At 38.2% G+C, this 21,614-nt stretch overlaps 1 protein-coding gene across 1 annotated transcript in view; it reads right to left on the minus strand.

Moving 5' to 3' along the window:
- Window positions 1-211: 211 nt before the first annotated feature.
- ARHGAP42 (Rho GTPase activating protein 42) overlaps window positions 212-21,614 on the minus strand; it is a 162,138-nt gene continuing 140,735 nt past the window's right edge. Inside the window, exons 19-24 of the mRNA XM_040583783.1 lie at window positions 18,935-19,079; window positions 15,707-16,087; window positions 14,111-14,267; window positions 12,933-12,995; window positions 5,888-5,967; window positions 212-5,626 (exon numbers count right to left, since the gene is read on the minus strand). Of these exons, the coding sequence (XP_040439717.1) occupies window positions 5,538-5,626; window positions 5,888-5,967; window positions 12,933-12,995; window positions 14,111-14,267; window positions 15,707-16,087; window positions 18,935-19,079 (915 nt within the window). The 3' untranslated portion in view covers window positions 212-5,537. The remainder of the gene's footprint in view (window positions 5,627-5,887; window positions 5,968-12,932; window positions 12,996-14,110; window positions 14,268-15,706; window positions 16,088-18,934; window positions 19,080-21,614) is intronic.

Raw genomic sequence — 21,614 nt, forward strand, 5'->3', positions numbered from 1 at the left:
GAGATTTCCACATGACCAGGGCATCAGGTGATACACGGTTGTCTACTATTCATACACATGCCCATTGCAATGTCCTCTACATAAAGCATCCTCACGGGTGAAACATCATTCAAAAATGCAGGTGTGGATGGAAGTAGCACAAAGGTGTTATTACTTTGAAAAAAGAAAAGGCTGAACCGGAGCTCGAATTTAAAAATAATAAAGAAACCAGTTGGTGTAGAAAGGCTTTTTATTTTGAAAATATTTTTTTTTTCAAATTTTTGAAATACAGTGTAAAGTACAACATAGAATTATGTCTGCAAGTCAGCTTATGCATGTCATGCCAGTTATTTACATGTAGATATATACAGAGTGCAGATAATTATTGAAACCACACTACAAAATAAACAAAGAGTTCAATAAGATAATTTAGTAGGACTTTATTAAATATATATATAGTTATTGATTGTATATACTTTCCTATTAAAATACCATATAGTATCTAAAGTAACCCTTATAAACTCTAATACCTCCAAAATTGTCATAAATATGATTGAAATTTGAGACTATCCATGTGCCCTGTTAACTGCTTTGCCCTTTGTTATAACATAAACTCCTGTAGTGCTGAGATCATGGTGCTGTCTTTAGTGCCAGAACGTTAATGACAATTCCTGGTAAAACACTTGCAAAAAGCTCAGATGCAGAACAGCTTTCAGATGAGACATCCCAATGTTCAAGCACCATTCTCTACACTTAAAATAACATGGATAATCCAATGGTTTATTAAATACTGCCACATACAGGACAAGAAGCACAATGCTATGATCTTCAGTGACTGAATTACAACATTGAATTAGTAGCTGTTTGGATATTAAGCACCTTATTAAAACAAAACAAAGTGAAATCCCAAAGCCCATGTAAAATCTTACCCAAAAAAAAGAGACCTCCTAATCTGTGCTGAAACAGCCTGATCAACAGTCTGACTTTAGCATGAGCAGTAACTGGAAGGGCTGTGGCAGAGGAGCAGTCAGGGCTGCGTGACCACAAAAAGCAAGACTGAACATTGCCTGTAACTTGATCACCAGTAACTGAATGATTCATATAGGGCACTCTGCTGCAAGAAAGGATAATACCAAGCCATATCATATATTACTCCATTAACAGAATATTGCATTTACTTTCTGGTGGCTTCTGCCAGCAAACCATCACTATAAATTCCCAAAGGTCTGTCATTGACTTCACTAGAGCTTTGAGAGTTTCCATCAGTGAAGAAGATCCACCCCAGTGTGGAGGATGTGCTCCCCTACTGGGATTTCTCCTCTTGCTGCTCCATCCAAAATTGCACAAACCGCTGCCTTAGGAAAAGAAATATGAAGAGCAATATGTTTTTTAGTTTCATTATTTATTCTGATGTTATCTTAAGTAGATAATAGACCAGTGGAGAAATGTAACAAAAAGAAATCCAATTACTGCCATACAACGCTTTTTTTTGTTGTAATTATTGTTCTGAACTGCTGAATTTTGCAACATTTCCTCTCCTAACATGTCTTTCCTAAAGGCACATTATGATTCAATCCAATTGCAGACAAAGAATAGAGATCAGCACCAGAAAACATATAAAAGGAAAATAAGTTACTACTACTATCATTGAATAGCGCTAGTCAGCAAATACGTGCATCTTTTTTTCCCAGAAATAATTGAACAATTAACTTTAGAGATTAGTTAGGGACATAAGTGATAGCTATGGTTTAATTTAAGAGTTTTGTTACATATAACTCTAAATGCCAAAATATGGCAAGGACTTTTTAATACTGAACTCATAGGAATTACACCAAAATAATTTTTCACCTTTAACATTAATAAAAAGCGTGAATATAAAATATTAATATACTTTATGTATTTATCATACAATATATCAGTTCTTCACACTATTAATTTGATTCATGTTGTGCTGCAACATGTATCAAAAGGTTTAACAAAGATAAAACACAGACAATTACATAAGTTTGGGTACAGACATTATTTCCACAAGACAAACAGCAATTGCAACACGTCATCTACCTTGAGTTCTACAGTGATATTTGGAAAAAAAATGCTGCATCCTTTTAAAGCGGATAATAATAATAATAATTTAAAAAATTGCGCAACCTTCGCTTGTAGAGTGAATCTGAGTTTCATAAAAAACAGTAAATCAATACTATGAACTAATTTAGTTCAGCTTGCCGAATTTTCTGGTAAGGCACTTTCAAGATATTATATCTTCATTTAAATGTTATATGGAATTCTGATCCTTTGCAATTATCAGAAGGGATTTCTGGTCAGGCCTGAGAGTACCATCATTAGATAAGCTTTGGTGCTGCCCTCCCCTCCATTTCAGTCTTTGAACACCTCGTTACTTAACTTTCCAGTTCATTTTACAGCTTCTTGTAGACATAAAACTCCCTCTTAGAAAGTCAGGGAAGAGCTGTGGGTGCAGGAAAGTATCTACAACCCAGAAGTGAGATTATACAAAAAGTGCATTATGTACCACAGAAGAAAGGAAAAGAAAAAACATTAAATATTTCAAAAAATGAAAAACCCTACTCGTTGAGAGTGAGTGGTTAACTCTAACTAAGAATGGGCATAACCTTTTTTCAGATGGAAATGCCATTTTAAAACTAAGCTACTTTAAAGTTATTTATGTGATCATCATGGCTAGTTCAGAAGAAGGGCCTGAAAAAATGCAAAGACTCAGGGGAAAATACAGTTTAGTTTTGCAAGCAGCAGGATAAATGAGATCCAGTTTCTTATGAAGCTGTCTTCTGCAATTCAATTTTGTGTCTAATGTGAGACGAATGCATGGGAACAGTCAGATCACCCCTCCTCTGCCGGGATTCCTCCAGGTCTTTCCACAATCTTCCCCTCAGCACTTACAGGGTATACTTAATCTGTAACTGAACTTCATGTTTACAAAGTTTTTAATGGACTTGGTGTCTTTGAGTCCTCTAGCTTGCAGTCAGATCAGCTGGTTTCAAAACACAATACTGGAGAATATCCAGCTATATACACTGGCTGTGAGATTGCCTAAGGTTAGCTTCCCCGCGCCCCCCCCCCCCCCTTTTTTTTTTAAATCAGGCTAAAGAAGCGCCAAGTAAGAGCAAGCATTTTCTATTTCATCGTTCCTCAAGAATTTCACAATTAAATTGTTCCTAAGAGGTATAAGAGGTCATCAAAGGATGTTCAACGCAGGTCAGTTTGCCACTGACCCTGGTGCAATAGATAGAAGTTGGGATTTTTCCCCGGACTGCTGCATTTCTCTGCCTGGGTGGGACATGTGCTCCTCCAGCATTTGCTCAAAGCTCTGTCTCCCTTTCTGCTCCTTTTTGCCTGCAGCAGCACTTCTCCTGGGAAGGTCACCAGAGGTAAGCCTTTTGAAAGCCTGCAGCTCTTGGATTGTGAAATACAGCAAAACCACAGCCAAAACCATGTTGATCTTCTCAGGGCAACAGCAGTTTCAGGCCTAGCTTACACTAAGAAAACCTGGCTTGCCTTAAAACTAAGAAAGGCTCAGCCTGGTGAGAAAAGACCTTCACTTCCTTTCACATCTGCTCTGGGCAAATTAGATAAGCATACACATGTCTGCTTTACTGCCCATGACAACATCTGCAACAAACCCTTCATCACAATGCACTGAACAGTGTCTGGACTTAAGGTGAAGTGAAACATGATTTGGGGCTTAATGAAACTGTTTAGAGTGAAGAACGAACCCAGATCACTCAGTCACTAATTCTAGGGGTCTGTCCTCAACTGGCTGCAGTCAGTCTTACCCAGAGTCCCCCTCTGAAAAGCTAGACCATTTTTGGGAGGATGCTCTTCCAGCCTCTCTCCTTCCCTGATCATCACTCGTGACTAATGGGTGAGGAGAAGGATCCTGCAGGCTTTTGCTACCAGCCTGAATTCCAACACAGAATTGATCTGCAGAAGTCATGCACTCCATGCAAATAAAGAAGGTTCTGATGTGCTTGTTTATGTTGGCAATAAATGTTACTTTCTAATTTAAACAAGAAAAAGGCTATGGAAAGAAAAAAACAAACAACTAAAAGATTACTGACATTTTTAGTCCTGACAGAAGTTCTTCCTTAAAATTTCTGGAAGTAGCGTACAACTTAGAAATCAACAGAAGATTTATATGTTGGTTTCTGCTACTGAAAAAAGAACTAAGCCTTGATACGTCTATGAAATTAAGCCTAATCAGGTCTATGAAACAGTGAATTCTTTCTGTAGCACTAATGCTGAAGAATTACTAATATGGAGCTTAAATATCTTTGTTTTCAATTGGGCATGGTAAGTAGCCAAGCAAGCAGAGTGTGTTTTCCCTCAAGGTGTGCAAGAAAGATGCTCAGATTGAGAAAACTGCTTATGTTTTTGAGGTTTCTTTTTCAGCTTGTGGGTTTTGGTGGTGGGTTTTTTTTTTTTTCAGTCCTACCAGGAACAATCAATGGATCTTTACAAAACCTTTGAAAAGTAAGGCTGGCTTTTTTATTCTATGGAAGGAGAGAAATCTTTATCAAATAGTTTAGCAGAAGTCAGGAGAAATAATACTAAATAGTTTTATTGCTACATGGCGCTTTCAGCATTCATAGCTTATAAAATCAGCTACTTCACAGGCCATTTGTATTATTTGCAATGGAAAAAAGTTGTAAAAGGACTCGGTTACAATTTATCTCAGGTTTCAAAACATACTGCTGTTTTTCACTGGTCACTTCACATGACTACCAGTCATTCCAGATTCAGCATCTGCTTGTTTTCTACGCATGTTCTAAGGTACACTGCCAATATCTTCCAGATGACAGGTATAATAGAAATGAAAGTTATTAATATTATCTATACACAAAGAAGAAAGCAAATCTAAGAAGTATTTTAATGAAACATTCATTGAACATCACATTTTGAATGAGCACTTACTGCTCAGGCAGTGTATAAACTGATTTTATTATCAGTTGAAAAAATTCTATACCATATTGTAATCTCAATGACTAACAGAAGTTCTAACTTCTGACTTATGGAAAACTCATTTCTTATTTGAAATGATTAGGACTAATTTTAGAATCAAGTTTTCTAAGGGATAATTCAGATCACAATAGAAGCATTACTTACATTATGAAAAGAATACAATTTTCCATATTAAAAAACATAGAATGCAAGAAATTTCAGAGTGCACTGCCTCTAAATTTCACACTTCTGTGAGCAACATCCCAGGACGTGAAAGCCTGCAGCTAAAAAGCAACTTTTTTGATTTTATTGCTCTGGTGTTCCTTACCCATAGAAGAAGAACAGAACAACCTTTTGCAAACAATGGAAGTTATTTAAACAGTACCATCTTCAGTACAGAAACTATTAACTGTTTCATTACATTCTGTTCTGTTGATAGGGAGATGTGTAACCTGCAGCTGCAGTATCTGAAGGAAATCTACCACTCAGCTAACGGGCTGATCCCATATCTGTGTCAGATAAAAATCGTAGTGCTTATTATTTGTTACCATGGATACCATGAAGATATTGCTGTCCACTAAAGATTACTAGAGGAAGACAACGTAATTCTCAGGAACGAGTCCTGTTTTGCCTTCATAAGTTGCTTTTAACCAGCCTGGTTCCACTGATGGATACACTGCAAAAAAAACAGCCAGACAAAAAGAAAACATATTTACAATTAATTAACAGTGTTACAATTAATTAACAATTAATTAACAAGATCCTATACATGGTTAATTTCTTTATTTACATAGTATTTATTCAACAGCAATTGAAAGATCAGGGCAAAGACTGAGAGTTGAAAATGGAATTACACTCTCATTTTGTAAATATGGTTCAATTTTTATATATATATAATTTTTTTCTACATAAAAAGACAATGTAAAACATAACTTACCATTGGAAAATATTGCCCCCTGTGGGAAAGACAGCTCATGACTGTGCTCAGCCTTACAGGAATACATGGCTTTTGCTTGTCTGAAAGAAAAAAATACAGTCTTGCAATAAATGAGATAACAAGGAAAACCATATATATAAAAAAAGAAATTAAAACCTGGGAAGTGCAGGAATAACCAGCTGCACAAATGCAGAATGATAATGACCAACTACACAACAGCTCAGAGGAACAGACTTATAGCAGATAATAGCTCCAAGCTTACTGGAGTTAAAAACCATGTTATTGGTGAAAAGAGACCAACATCCTACTTAGATGTTTAAACAGGAACATAACTTTTAACTACTAAAATTATTCCTTTGTTCTAGTTGAAGTAGTAATTCAAATGAGTACTGAACTAAGTGTATTACTTGAAACAAGTGACTGACTGCCTGGAGATAATTCAAAAGTGATCACTGAGTCATTAAAGGTCTAAAACCGTGACTTGTGCAAAACCACGGTGGACCAGTCTACAGAAGAAAATAATATGCAAAAGATAAATATGAGACAAAAAGGAGTAATCTGTTCTCCAGGCTTACTGCAAAAAGGACTTAAATAGATTTAAACTGAAGCAAGGGAGATTTAAATTAAGCGTCTAGAGTGGGTTTCAGCTTCAGCCACCTAAATTTAGATGTCTGTACGTAACCTATGTGGTTAGCTCCATGGACACTCCAGGCCTGGCTTCTGCTATGGTAGACATGTACTTGAGAGTGCAATGAATGGCTCCACTAGCTTCCCCTGCCTGTGGCAAATCCTTCAGTGAAATACTTCCTTAAGTAATACCTGACATGAAGACACCTACATGTAGACAGCTAAATTTATGTCTCTTAATCTGTAACTGGAAGACCCCTTTATTGGTTAGAACAGTGAGGTGCTGGAAGTGCCGAGGTCTGGAGAATCCCCCAAGTTGAAGAATTCCTATTACTAAAACTCATTTAAAAAAACAAATTGAAAAAAGGCACTACACAGATAGTTGCAAAACTCAGATATATAATGATTCTGTCGCAGAGAAGGAGGACAGATTAGGTCACCTCTTCATACAGCTTCCAGCACTGTGATTCTGCAAAGTACAAAATGAGGGACTGAACATGAAGATGGAAATTAAGAGTTCTCTCTAGATTCCTGTGCTTTACCTAATACCTTGACTTTAATTTATACACTCAAAGCAATTTTTATAAGATCCACAAGTTTTTTTCTGATTTTCTTTAAACTTATTGGAAACCTATATTATAGCAAGTGAAGATGAACTTGTTGATTATTTCACTTTTATATGATGTGATGGGGAGTTACTGATTCAGCTTTCCCTCCCAGCCAGGATTTATCTCAGTGACCCAATATGTAACTTGTGGTCAAGTTTAACATTTTTTGCATACTTCTTGAGACTATGTAGATGCAGGTGACGTGTAATCTATTTTGCCTTTCCTTCCAAAATAGTGAGATAACACAGTTGTAAGTTAGATTAATAACAGTGCTGCATCATAAGCATTAGCACAGAAAGTCTATTTTATTTTGTGTACTGCCGATGGGGCCATGGCACTTCACCTCTGGAGTTCCGCACCTCCATGGGGAGGTTAGGAAGGGAGGGATTTCCTAGCAGAAGCAGAGAGCATCCCTCTACCCTAGCCTCATAACTTGGTGCCAATCCATACTAGCATACCATTGTTCATCTCAATCTTTAAAAGGGCATGAGAGCGGACAGACATATTCCAAAGTTTGTATGTGTGAACTTTCCAGAAAGTATTCCTCTCTCTGAAGAAAAAGCTTTTCCTACATTTCTCTGAAGCTGACTAATGACTAGACTAAATGGTATGTTTTGCCTTAAGTGAGAAGCTGACTCACCAAAGGTTATACTCTCAGGCTGAGATTTCCAGAGGAGGTCAAGAATTTTGAGTTGTGCCCACGATATCCAAGGGCACCTCATTTTCAGGATGTTGAAAACACTTCTAATTCATAGTACTGTCATTTTGGATACATCTCTACTGCTAACAAGAGCACTGGACCCCTGTTTGTCTACACTGCTTAAATACCAGCTTGCTTTCTGGCTGGTGTAGACTGTTCTGTTTAGCATTTGTCCAAGACAACTCCTTGGAGCACACTGTTACGAAGAACTTGCCACCTACATACAGTTGACAAGACAGGTGTGAAGCTTATTACTCTACAAAATATATACAAAATTATACACACAAATCTACATAATATATACTAAAATATACAGAGGGAGATTAGATGACTTGCCTGAAGGTCGGATATCAACTAGAATTCAATCCTTTAAACTCAACATCATTTTTCTTCAAAAAGTCAAAGTTCTAATTACACTGACCCAGGTTGGTAACAGTCTGACAAAACTTATTTCCTGTTGTGGTGGGCTGACCCTGGCTGGGCACCAAGTGCCCACCAAAGCCGCTCTGTCCCTGCCCTACCAAATTGGACAGGGGAGAAAAATACAATGACAGGCCCGTGGGTCGAGACAAGGGCAGGGATATTGCTCACCAGTTACCGTCACAGGCAAAACAGGCTCGACTTGGGGAAATTAGTTTAATTTATTACCAATCAGATCAGAGCAGGGTAGTGAGAAATAAACCCTCAATCTCAGAACACCTCCCTCCTGCCCCTCCCTTCTTCCTGCACTCAACCTCACTCCCAACCGGCTGGCATCGCCTCTGTCAGAGATGGGGGAGCTGCCAGCAGCTGCCCGAAGCAGCCACCCCCCAGCCCCCCAGTACCGACACCTGGCCGCGCAGACCCAGTACACCTGTGTAGCATAATCATGGATTTTGCACATATAAGACAGTAGAGTAACTGTTAACAGTGATTATCATTGCCATAAGTTTAAGGTAACTGGCAATGAATTTACTAAAGTGCAGGGGAGGCCTCCAAACCCAGTTAATATGTAGCATCTCATTACTTAGTGGCATGACTATCAAGCCAGTTTCCCAGGTTAAGAATGGGACATCTGAGTAATGCTGTGACAAATGACATTTAGGGCAATAATAAAACAGAACAATATTTAAATGTGAGGCAGAATTACGTAAGATATTATTGAAATATAACATGCTATTTTTAGTGCCCTTAGGAAAAAAAAAAATCTCCTATATTCTTTTATGTCTACTGAACTATTCTGTTTTCAGCTTCCAATTTTACCCGATCCAAGTATGTTTACCTTAAAATTGAAAAGATAAGAAAACATGGACTCTGACTTGCTGAGTTCTGGAAAGCCAAAGCTTCCCAGCATTTGACATTTAGATATAGATACAGAGAGATAAGGTACAAAGAAGTCAGTTTCTCAAAAGCTCATGAATTACAGGATTCTTCCCGCGATCTTGCTTCTGCACAGAGTAATTACATTCCAATGTTATCTACAAACTGTACATGATGGTATGAGAGAATGATTCTAAGAATATTTTCTCATAATTCTGGAGCAATTTTCAAGTCCCTGGTTATTGTCTCCTCACTCGATTTGATTGCTTAGGTTCCCATATTACCTATTACTCACTTCAACCCTATCCAGCTAGAAGCATTAACCACGAAAAGGGCTTGCCGGCTCTTGGGCATTTTTATTTGGTGTGCAACTAATGAAAAAGGACTTCTTACTTACGGTGTTAATACCGTCCTCCCTACAAACAAATCTGTCTGTTAAAAAACATACGATAACATCACCATCATCTATTATGGTTCTCCTAAGATGCTAATGTCTGATTCATGTTGTTTAGTGCAGAGAAAAAAATCCCAACAACTTCAGAAAATGGTATCCACATTTCCTAGGAGTTCTTTCTTCCTATGGCTTTACTGGATAGTCTCCAAATGAGAAAAATGCATTTTCTTTCCCTATGTTTTATTACACTTGGTTTAAGCCCATAATTATAAAATGATATTAGTAGTGAAAGGGGCAGTACTCATCAGATCATAAATTATTTTGCTTCATTACAGGCAGTCAGCACCACCTGAGGCCCTTTTAATAATAATAACATTTTTTAAAAAGCTATAAATAGGCTTTAAAACTATGCCCCTGCCCTAATGAGTTTTAGTCTAGCAAGACAAAGAGAAGCCAGAAGAGGAATGAGGGAAAACACATGAATCTCTCTCAGATGACTCATCAATTAATATTATCTTACAGGAAGAAGAAAGTTTTATAGAGTCCTGGAGACGGCAGACTTACAGCCAGGCTTGATGGAGCAGAAAACATGGGCTGGGCTGGGCAAGGTATTCCAGGTGTTTAAGGAAATGCAAAATACAGCATGAAAATAAAAACAGAAGAATGGCTGGGAAAGGATATTTAATCGTATAGTTGGGAGGGGGAGCATGGGTCTAGAGGGCTTCATACTGTCACCCTACTCCTGTTAAAGTCCCATCCCATCACCTAGAGATCCTGCTGCCGAGCTAGAGCTGTTGCTGTCACCGAGTCCTCCTTCCCATTCCAGGTATTCTTTTCTAATGAAAATCTTTATAATGCAGTTTCTCACTTCAGGAGACTTGACTTTCCATGTAACTGAATCAAAGTTAAGAAAACATAGTCAGGGGTTACGTGTTGGTGCATTTTTGTACAGAGGCTGCAATAAAGAGAACTCGGGCTTTACTAAGACTGTTATCTAACTGCAATATTTGTGAAAGTGGTAAGAAAACTCTTTCGCCTCTTTCAAGTGTATATTAGATTAGCAATAGGGATTGGTTTCAGTGTACACGGTAGCTTAATACCACAGTGAGGGAGATGGATGAATAATAAACTTGAAGTCAGGAGGGAAGGAATGGGAAGGCTGAGAAGTCAAAGTAACTCTGGAATTGGAAAAAGAGAGCACAGGCTGGACAGGGCATAACATATTGGTCTTCCCTTTCCAACCCTAAAACATGTACTGTGGCCCCTCATTCTCTCTGACTAAAAGAAACCTGTTCAAACTGGGAGTGCTACAGGGGCAGGTACTTGTGTATACAAGGAGAGGAAACAGCCAGGTCAAATAATGTCCCAGCATTAAAAAAGAAAAAGGGGAGACACACACTCATAATAGAGATACCACATTATACGAAGGCAGAAAGCAGGGTTGCAAAGACTACTTGGAAGAAAGGATTAAGTAAAACCAGGCCACTGTGGCGGTAAAGTATCAAGTGCAAAATTATCTGCTGGAACACAGAAAACAATGTGAGACTGCTAAAGCCATATAGGTACTTTTGATCCCTCTGCTGTACAAATGACCGCAAGAGGTGCTTCAATTAGGAATGAAGCTATTTAGATACTATAATGCATAAGTAAGCAGTAGCTTAAAATTTCAAAACTAGTTATTTTAGCAGGGTAAATTACCCCTGCAGAGACTTCAACACTGTCTTGACTTGAGTACTTCTGGTATCAAACCAGAAAGCCTAAAAATAGTTTCTTTTTCTTACACTCTGTCCTGCATCAACTCTTTAGATAGCAGAGTTATGAACACAGAAGACCTTTCTACTGGGTGGATCAAGATGTAATTACCATGATTTCTACATACTTCAAATAAAAAAAAAAACAAAAAAAACAAACATCATAAGGTTTTAAATCAGCCTTCATGTTCATAACGTGACAGGTAAATAAAAGCTGGCTTTGAATTGTAAAAGCATACTCAGACTTAAGCAGCACTGTAAGAACAGCTGAGCTACTTCTTATTTCTTCCTAATTCTGCCTGCTGACCTCTCATTTTCCATTCTCCTTGTTGCTGTTGCTCTTCTGCCTTTTTAGGAAGGCTGAAGTAGAGGAGCTATTAAGCCTTTCAGCGTTTTCAGCTTTGTTACCGGTTCTCCATATCCATTATAAAACTGGTACATTTTCCTTTGTCAGATTTTGCTCCTTTCATGGTTTTTATATACAGATACAGGTGGCACAGGCTCTGAGGGAACAACAGGGGACAGTTTACGGGAGGGAGTAATACAAAATACTAGAAAGAACAATGTTGGAGGTGAAATGATGCAGGACTGGTGAAGCAGTCATTGCTCTCTGCTTTAGGGCACTGGCTTAAGAACATTCCAGTCTCTTCATTTATACTTTTCTTCTTTAAATTATTGCCGTGCTTTTTTCATACCTCTTTTCTCACCTGCCATCCCCCTTTTTGGTCACCTTACAGTTCTTGTACTATACAAAACAAGAACAGCCTTGACTCCTGTAAGCTGCTTCCCTTGAACAAAATCAGTGGGCTTTTGCAGGTCAGCCTTCCCTTTCTCTCCCCTGCTAGACCTGTCAGAGAGGACAGCCATATTCCACTGCTGCACATCTCAGCATACAAAACGTATGTTCTGTCTCAAAGAATTTGAAATGCAGGGAGAGTGAAAAAAAAAGACAGACTTTTCTCCACATCCATTTACTTAATTATCTACTTTAGTCTATTAATTTTAAGGGGGTTCATAATGTTTGGGAGATACTGCTTCCCAGGTGAACACTTACCAGAACACTAAATTAATTTAACATAAGAATGACTCAAATCCACCACATAAATGCAAACAATTGTAAAAAAATATAAATTTCTGCTGCACGCTACAGAAGAAGAAAGGGCAACAGTTTCTCCGGACAGACCCTGAGGGATAGAAGTGTGATGGTAAAGACAGAAATCCTGGTTGAGTTAACACTGAACTTTCTGAAGCAGCTGTTATTCAAGACCTACCTATATAAGCCAATTACCATAATAACATGTTTGTTACTCTGCTGAAATCATGTATATACAATTCCACATAGCTGTATGGAATAAGTACAGCACCCTCATCCTAACTTAAATCCTGGTAATTTACTCTTGTAGTTGTGTCCTTCAGCAGATCACTAACCTGAGCATCTCTCACTGCAATTCCCACAGGTGACAGGACAGCCAGATTGACTGTTATTCTCTATTAGATTTAGCTTTCTGTTGGAGAAAGGAGGAGTTTAATAAACCACAAAAATTTCTCATGCCATATGATGCTGTCCAAAAGGCACAGAAAAAATCTCCAACACTTCTATTTCAAACCTTGAAGGCAGCATAACATAGAGGATTTTACAAGTTGTTAAACAGTATGTAGCACTTACCGTCCTGAAGAAACTTGTTTAAGTGAACCAGCACTTTCAAACAACTGCGCTCTTGCAGCCACTCTGAAAAGAAAACCACCTTGCTTTATACTTTGCCCATTAATTAAAGACACAAACTACTTTCACTTTTAACCATCTAATGACATTGGGCACACTTTTAAAAATTGTTATAATTACTCAGGGAAACAGAGGAAATTGAAAAGCTGAATTTAAGTCCCTAATCAACAGAATTCTTAAGGGTGTATCCTAATTGGGGCCACTGACTTCCACATGCTCTAGTGCCTTGCTGAGTCAGCAAGGGAAATCTCAACATCCCGATTTAAAATAGTGTTCATGGATGGCCAATAGTTGTATTGGAAATGCTTTTACTGCCAGTCTGTCACTATCATGCTGGAACTCTGAGCTGTGCAGGATTCTCTGTTTAAGACACAACAGTCTGTGAAATTACTACAGTGATCCCTTCCAGTTTAAAAAGTGGAGAGGCTGAATGGTGTCCTGCAGTATTTGGAGAACTTCTTGGTGCTCTGCGGATCTGGAAATCTCTTGTTTGTGGGGTCAAAGTCAGGAATACAGCAAAGATCTTTTGATTCTTAAGTCTGTGCTAAAAGCACTCAGAAACGCTGCTAACCCAAATCTCAACAGCCTAAATTATAACCTCTATTGCTTAGAAATATCCCCCTCTCAATGTAAAAAAAAATCCAGAAAAACAACTGCTAGAAATTAACTATTTAACATGGAGCAACCAAAGAAATTTCAGAGCAGAAGTTTGGGGTTTCTTTTCCTTCCTCCAATTTTGGATTTACACAAACAAAATCTGATGATCTTCTTGAACAAACCAGCATAGACAGTAGGTAGCATTTACGCTCCTTGAAACATTAAATTCCATGAGAACCAGAGATAATAATATTAATCACTTTCCAAAGATTATTTCTTCATTATAGACCTTATCTGTGATCAATGAAGTCAATGGGAGTCTTCCAACTGACTTCAACACACTTTATGCTGTGTCTCCTTTGTTTAGTGTTTTAATGAAGCTAAATAAATAATTCACAAATAAAGAAATATTAAAATCAAGTATTCATGGATGCTTTTTCAAGTACTTATGCACCTCTCTAGGATCACTTTACAGGAGACAATACTGTAAAGACACGAATCTCCAAAGGGTCTTGATGACTTACACAGATCCTGGTCTTTGATAACCATTACTTGATGTGGTATCTAATCTTAATCTCCTGCACATTTTGGGAGGTAAATCAGGGTTTGGTGGAGCCTTTGGTGTATCTTTGGTATCTGTTGAAGATAAGCTCTGTACAGATCCACTGCAGCTTTTGTTACCTAAAGAAAACAACCAAATTATAGAGAATATTAAATCTATTTAAGTTGTTTCACAACATGTATAACATGCAAAGCAAAGGTTTTCTTGGTTCTGGAGGGTGTATGGGGGTGTGTGTGTGTGTGCTTGGGTTTTTTTTGAGAAGCAAAATAGGTAGAGAAAATACTTACTAAGCGCGAGAAGAAACAGCCTTTCAGGCAGAAAGCCAGAAGAAAAGGACCAGCAGCAAGAATGAAGAAATGACATTGAAATTGTGAAGGCTAAAAAATTACATTGCACTGAAATGGCTAGATAGTACATTCACTACAAAGTGACAATAAAAATAACATTTATAAAGTAGTATACTGCATGGAATTGTTGGAAGAGACTCAGGAAGTCATCTAGTCCACATTCCTGCTCAAGACAGCTTCCACTATGAAACCAGACCACATTAATCTGTAAGAATTAATATTTCAGTACCCACAGAGGCTTCATACAGTTTTAAAAAAATACTTAGGAATTAATGATCATGATTTGCCTAAAAATTGCTACTGTAACTTGATAAAACAAATCTATAGCTGCACAGACTGTATTGCACACAAAGAAGTCCTTTTAATGAATACAAGGGACGGCCACATGTGTCTTTTAAACTGACCTATCTGTGGACTGCTGCCTTTTTTGCATATACATTATTTTTGTGTATATATACAGGATCCTATACAAGATCTTTGAAGCAGCATTCTTCTTTGACTGAACAGGAAGACTGGCGTCCTAACTTACGCACTGGAATTGGATTCCTGAAGTTGGGATTGCAAACTTGTGTTTGTTCTTGCACATCATGTCCATATACAGGGCAATTCATCCATAATCTTGCATTCAAGTTAATCTGCTTGCAGTACTGGGTAACAACCCATGCAAGTAGGGCTGAATGAAGCAGTCATTCCATCAGCAGGGTTTCAGACATACATTTCATGCCAGGGATTATCTTTTTATTCCATCTGTCCAGTCCTACCTCAACTAAAGGCATTGACAGTAAAAACCATAGCTTAAAAAAAAACCCCAAACCCATAAACAAACCACCTTTCCTTCAGTCTCCTACTTCAGCCAATTAGACATGTTAAGCCTAGTGCTTTTAAAATTTAAATGCTAGCTTTGATCAGTATCAATCACATCGCAAGGATTCATTCCTCTGGCACAGTGATAAACAATAGCTACCAACTTTTCTTATAAAACAACACCTTGCAAGTCAGTGGTCTAGATAAGACATAGCAGGATAGATTGCACCTTTAAATTCTGAGAAACACTGATATCTTTTAAGCTGTGTGAGCTGTATAGGTAAGAAACAATCAGACAGTTTGAAAACAAAAAAAGATTAATGATTATCATTAGCTTTCAGACGCAGCTCTTGCTCTCTGATCCGTCACAGTAAACCACTGATGTCCCAAAAGCCCTTGGAAATTACCTTCAGCTGAAGGAATTGATCTAAGGGAAGATGCTGAAGACCTTTTCAGCCCAGACAGGCTGTAAGAACTCTTTTTGGTCAGGTCTGTTGGTGGAGAGGCATTCTCTGGTCCAGTGACAGAAGCCACACTTTGGCAGTCTGACTCCACATCTGTTTTGGTTGCATCCTCCTTTGATGAGGATTCTGGACTTGTAGTCCAGAGGCCTGAACTCTTCTGGCCATTAGAAGAAGGGGGAGAGGCAATCCATGGAATCCCTCCTGATTTCTCCCTGGGCTGTGAAGGTGCACATTTGGTGGTGCTGTTCTGCTCAGAGGAGTGAGAAGAGAGAGATTCAATGCTGCCCATGGGAGTGCTGTCTGGGCTACTGCTGTATGAGTCACCTAGGGAGGAGTGAGGGGAGGGGGGGAGAGAGAGAGGGGGGGAAAATTTACATTTTCTAATCATGTGCATTTCTCTCATGCCACCTATAGCCCTTTGCACCTTACTGGTCATCAAATTCATTAATCTGTGGTTTCAGAGGCAATGATTCTTAAGGCAAAATATCTATTTAGTTACTCCATGTTTCATGCATATTCCTATTTTTAACCTGGAAGAGATGCCTTTTGTGGCTATTTCTTTAGAACTGATGAATGTAATGGGCTACAGGCTAAACTGTTTCACACAGAAGTTTGCATTTTAAAAGAACTGCCTGCAATCCAAGTAATCCTTAGAAAATACAACAGTTAGGCATTGCAGTATCTTTGTGGTGAATATCTTGCTGGATTTCCATAATAAGGCAAATGTTGTGGTTGCCACACCTGTTCGTAAATGCATGACTTTATTGCCGACAGGCACAAGAATTAAGTTTTACTTCTGTTACCAAGCTGCTGAGAATCTTTGCAGTCTCTGTAAGGCTAAGTCTGTCTACAGATATCCTATTTCCTGAGTCATCATAGCTTTCATGAAATCTATCCTGCAGAAGGACAACTACTCATTCCTTTATTTACAACTTGCATGTTGAACATTTGATGAATTTCTTTTATTAGACTGATATTAGAGAAATCTACCTACTTACACAAAAATCTTTGTACTGATGTTTCCAATAATCTTTTGCAAAAAAAAGTAGGAATATCCTAAAGAAATCTGCTGATGATGTAAAGGTAGGAACACTCACAGAACTGAGGAAGGACTGGCCTATAAAACAGTGAAGGCTGGATTATTTTAAGACTGGATTCAGTCTACTGAGTCACACATTAGTTTCTAATAGGATTTTTTTTCCTAAAAGCTAGGAGATAAATTCACAAATTTGACAAGAAGCAGAGAATGTATATTCTTCAACCACACAGTAGTTATACCAACATGATGCAGCTGCTTTTGCCTCCAAATGTTTCAATATCCTTGGCAACAAGTGACCATAACTACACAGAATACTACAGATAAGGTCACAAATACCAGTGCCTTGCATAGTGAGTGGATCTGACAGCAGTGCCACTGGAACAGAAGTGTAATATTCTGTCCACTTCTGGCCAGAATTCTGGTATTCCAGATTAGATTGTCCCTCATCCTGCCCCTCTACAGACCATTAGTCTCTTTGAAATTGCAAAGTTGGCCGAAGCCTAAATTTGTCAGGTGCATTTTCTATAATTTTCTATCATTCCCTGCCATTTGAAACTTGTATGCCATTTTCTCATGCCATATGGAATCCCTTAATTTCCCGCAATATAGTTAAGCGTCTGTGCTTCATCTAAATGATGACTTAAAACCACCTAGTACTTCAGAAATTACTATTGCCAGAAGCCAAGGCTCCCTCTTGCCTGTCTCCAGCTACACCTAGACATATTTGTCAAGGAGAATACCTCTGCTTCTGCCTCAGCCTTCCAGGCACAAGCGAGATCTTAACTGGAACTTGTGTAGACAAGTGCTGAGCTTGAGCTAACAAGCAAAGCACAAGTGAAGAGCTCTTGGGTGAGACCTACTTCCAAGCGAGTCAACAGGATAATATGTGTCTGAATGAAGCATAAACTTGCATATGCTCTGCAAAACACTTGCACAGGAATTACTTCTATTTTTTTTTATGTTGGCATTCAGTCATTGCAGCTGCACAGTGAAAAACAGTTGAAACTTGCCTAATTTGTCCTCTGGTGAATGTAACTGGTGGTTCCTCTGCAACTTCTTACTCGGCATCCCATGCCATTCACACTGGCAATTGATGTGTGGGCAGCTATTGCTCTCATTTTGTATTTAAACCCTCACTGGCAGGAATTATGTAATATAAAGCTATAGAAAATGCAGCACCTGTGCAAGAGTATATTGAGGATACATTTCCTAACATTACAGACTTAAGTCTTAAGAATTCTTAAGAATTACTACAGATCCTCAAGAACAGAAGCACCTTAAATGTGGATTAATTCACTGTACCAGTTTCATGTAAATCTCCTTGAAGAACCAAGGGACACAGAAGTTCTTTGGGAAGTCTGTTGCAGTAGTGGAACTGTTAACAACCTATTCTTTGCTAAAGTTTCAATACTTACTGCTACAGCCAGTTAGTAAAAAAAGTGATGGCCCACTAGATGAAAATTAATTAAGTGAAACTTCTGAATAGTCACATCTATGTAAAAATGAATAAGCATTCTAAGCAGCAATTAAGTATAAACATAACTCCCTGCTGTTAAACAGCAAGCTGTAAGTATACTGTTTCTCCCAAAAACATTAGTTTTTTTCCATTTCAGAAAAATTAACAAAGTTTCAGTGGTTTTGGCAACCTAGGCAATGGCTGACTTTGAACCAATGACCACAGTCCCATGCATGTGAAAAAAGTCAAGTAACTGTTTTGATCTTCTGACTCTGACTGAATTGCATTCATTACAGGAGGAGAGGAAATAATGTATTTACATTTTCCCAAACTTACTAATCATCTTAAAAGCAAATGAGATGAACTTCAAATAATGAACTTCTCAGTTTCAAAGCAGACTACATTTAGATTAGAATATAAAGTCTACTCTAAGTGATTTTTGAGCACTGTATGCAATACAAGACTTGCCTAAAACCAAACATCCTTCCTCATCTAGAGAAGCAAGTAATGCAGTCATTCAACAGTGTGTCTGTGACTCACAGGGGTTAAAAAGCTGATGAAACAACATCTGCTATGTTTATAGTTATTGGAGCATAATACCTGTTGGATATTATCCAGGGAAGTTAAAAAACAAGACATACAAAGGAAGACAAGCAGTCAACAAGGACAAACTTACTGTCAGGATCAGCTAGACAGGGTGTATATCTTCCTTTGGGTTTACGTGAACCTGTGGAGAGACAAATTGCTCTTGTTCTTCTTGAACCTGATCTGGACTGAGGTTGGGGAAGAGGAATATTGGGGTCTGGTGCAGTGTGAAATATCTGCATGGTTAAAAAAGAAAAGGGGAAAAATGCATAAACAATAGAGGTACTCTTACACTTCCATTATTAATGCATTTGTTTTCCTCACCACTTGTCCAAAATTAATCCTGTAATAGCCCCACACATTACAGAAGAGTAAATTCACAGAATATAAACTTTCCTCTGATCTCATTTTACAATCCAAGAACCACAATACTGAGCTCTACTTAAAATTTATACTAATTATAATATTTGTTTAAATATTTTTATTTTTTAGCCCTTGTTAAAAAGTGCTTAACAGTCTAAACTGTAAAACCTACAATAGGTGCTTACTACCAACTCCTGCCCAGAAAGTAATACATTTTTTTAGATAGTAGGAAAAGATTGATATTTTTCTGTGTTCCTGTGAAAGCTTTTGTAGGTCATAGAAATGTGTCACAGTTGTAACTTACTACAGTCCAGTTTATATTTCTGAAAACCACTTTACTTTGCCAAAAAGGTCAAGTTTGATGAGGAACATCTTTCTGTTTGGAGCATCTGCTGGTTTTTCTCTTTTACATACCACTGCTACCATTGGTCAATTTTGCACTTCATTGATGCAGAAAAGCCTCACATTTTTATGGGTGACTACTGCACTCTGACATAGCTACACATGAGGCTTTAAATAGCACTTTGCTGATAAGTTTGGCCAGAATACCAGCAAGCAAAATGTAGAAGGTCCAGTGATTTGGTTGACTCTCATTTGTATTGTCTGTTCTGCAATATCCAGGACACAGGCAGCAGAGATCTTGAAAGACCCTAAAAATCTTCCTGGTTACTTCTAGCAAAAATGATCATTGCCTTGGAGGACGATCAAAGCAAAAAATATAATCAAAAGATTTGCAGGTTTTAGTATCAGATCTTCTTTCTCACTTATTCCTCCCAGGGCAGACTGTAAACTCTGAGTATCTCTTAACAGCATTCTGTGGAAGGAAGTGGAATTAGTTCTGTGGAATGGAGAAGAGGTTTTACAGAGAAAGGTTGCCTGAATAAGCTACTAAAAGAATCAGAAACATACAGTCTCCCTAAGGCCAAGTGCTGTAGGTTAAATAGCATGCAACGCCAAAATTTGTCTGTGCAAGGATTTCTGGACCCTCTATCAACAGGGCACTCCCAGGAGAGGATGAAGTGAACAATGAAAAGATCCCTCTGTGCCATTCACAGAAGTGGAAGAAAGCAAATATACTTCCACAGCAGTAAATATTTCAATGGACATCTTGAGATGCTCATGAAGTACATTAAACCTGTATTTGGCATTAGTGAGCAGCACACCAATACAAAACCATGTCTGTAGACAGAGAAATACAGCAAGGGTGATGTTGGTTGTGCAGCCACCGTCTTTGTATTGAATGAACTTGTAATTTTCTGGAGGGTAAAGTCAGTCTTGGAAACCCCTAATATATATGTTTTGGAGTTACAGCCAAGGAGGCTATCAATATCGTACCAGTTTTGAGGAGTCCCTGTGAAATATAACTGATGATACCAAGCAGTACTGTCAGTAATTACTGACCAACCAGTGGAGGGGATCCTGTATTGACAAGACACTGCCCCTTAGCTGAGTAATGTGAAATGGAAAAAATCCAAAGTTTTTTCACTTTGTTTTGTTAGTTATCAGAGGTGGTGATACATATCAGCAAAAGATCCCCAAAATATAATTTCTTTCCATCAAGTAAAGAAGGTCTTGACTGTTCTGCTGAGTTCTGAAATCAAATAGTTTAAAATAAAACAAAATCCGAGGAGGCTTTTCAGTGAGGCTGATAACTGCAGTGGTAGTGACTGAAAGTAAATGTTTGAGATTTCCTGGATTTTCCTTCTCAAGCTCTGAAACAGTTCTTATTCAATGTTCCAGGAAAGAGTTTGGGATGGACCTTTGCTGTCACTGGCCTCTTTGGGGAAAACAAATTAAATCAGGCAATCACAGACATGCCTTTCTTCAAAGCAAAAGAGTACCTACAGAAGTTTGCACATTCCAGATCATTCAAGAACTTTTAAATCACAAAGACATGATGGGCTTAAAACCTGTAACTAGGAATAAAACCTTATGTAAGATACATTATTTTTTCCTTTTGCTTTTTTACTTTTAATCTAGTATCTACAAAAGGAAAAATGACACACAGCAGAGAAATAGGGGATTCTGCTGGGGATCCACATAGATGCTGCTTGTGAAAAGAGGAACTGAAGGATGGCTGGGGTTTCATGATGTTAGATCTCCATTATGCAGCTGGCGTATCCCCGAAGAACGGCAATGGTCAGAAAGACTCTGACCTGATGCACTCAGGGGAGAATCCATGTATTCACCCAGAGTGATCCTTCATACACTGCTAGCAGGGAAGAGATGGAGCAAAGTTATGACCTTCTCATTCTGTTTCTAGATGTAAGAAGGACACAGCGATCTTCAGAAGGCAACTGAAGATTCAGAGAAACTCCTTCAAAACATGGGAGATGATGCCTTGGATCTGTACTTGCACTGCCACAAAAAAATGGCTAGGAATACAGATCCATAGCATGGGGTGGTAA

This window comes from Falco naumanni, chromosome 2 (assembly GCF_017639655.2).
Source record: "Falco naumanni isolate bFalNau1 chromosome 2, bFalNau1.pat, whole genome shotgun sequence".
Taxonomy (NCBI): Eukaryota; Metazoa; Chordata; class Aves; order Falconiformes; family Falconidae; genus Falco; species Falco naumanni.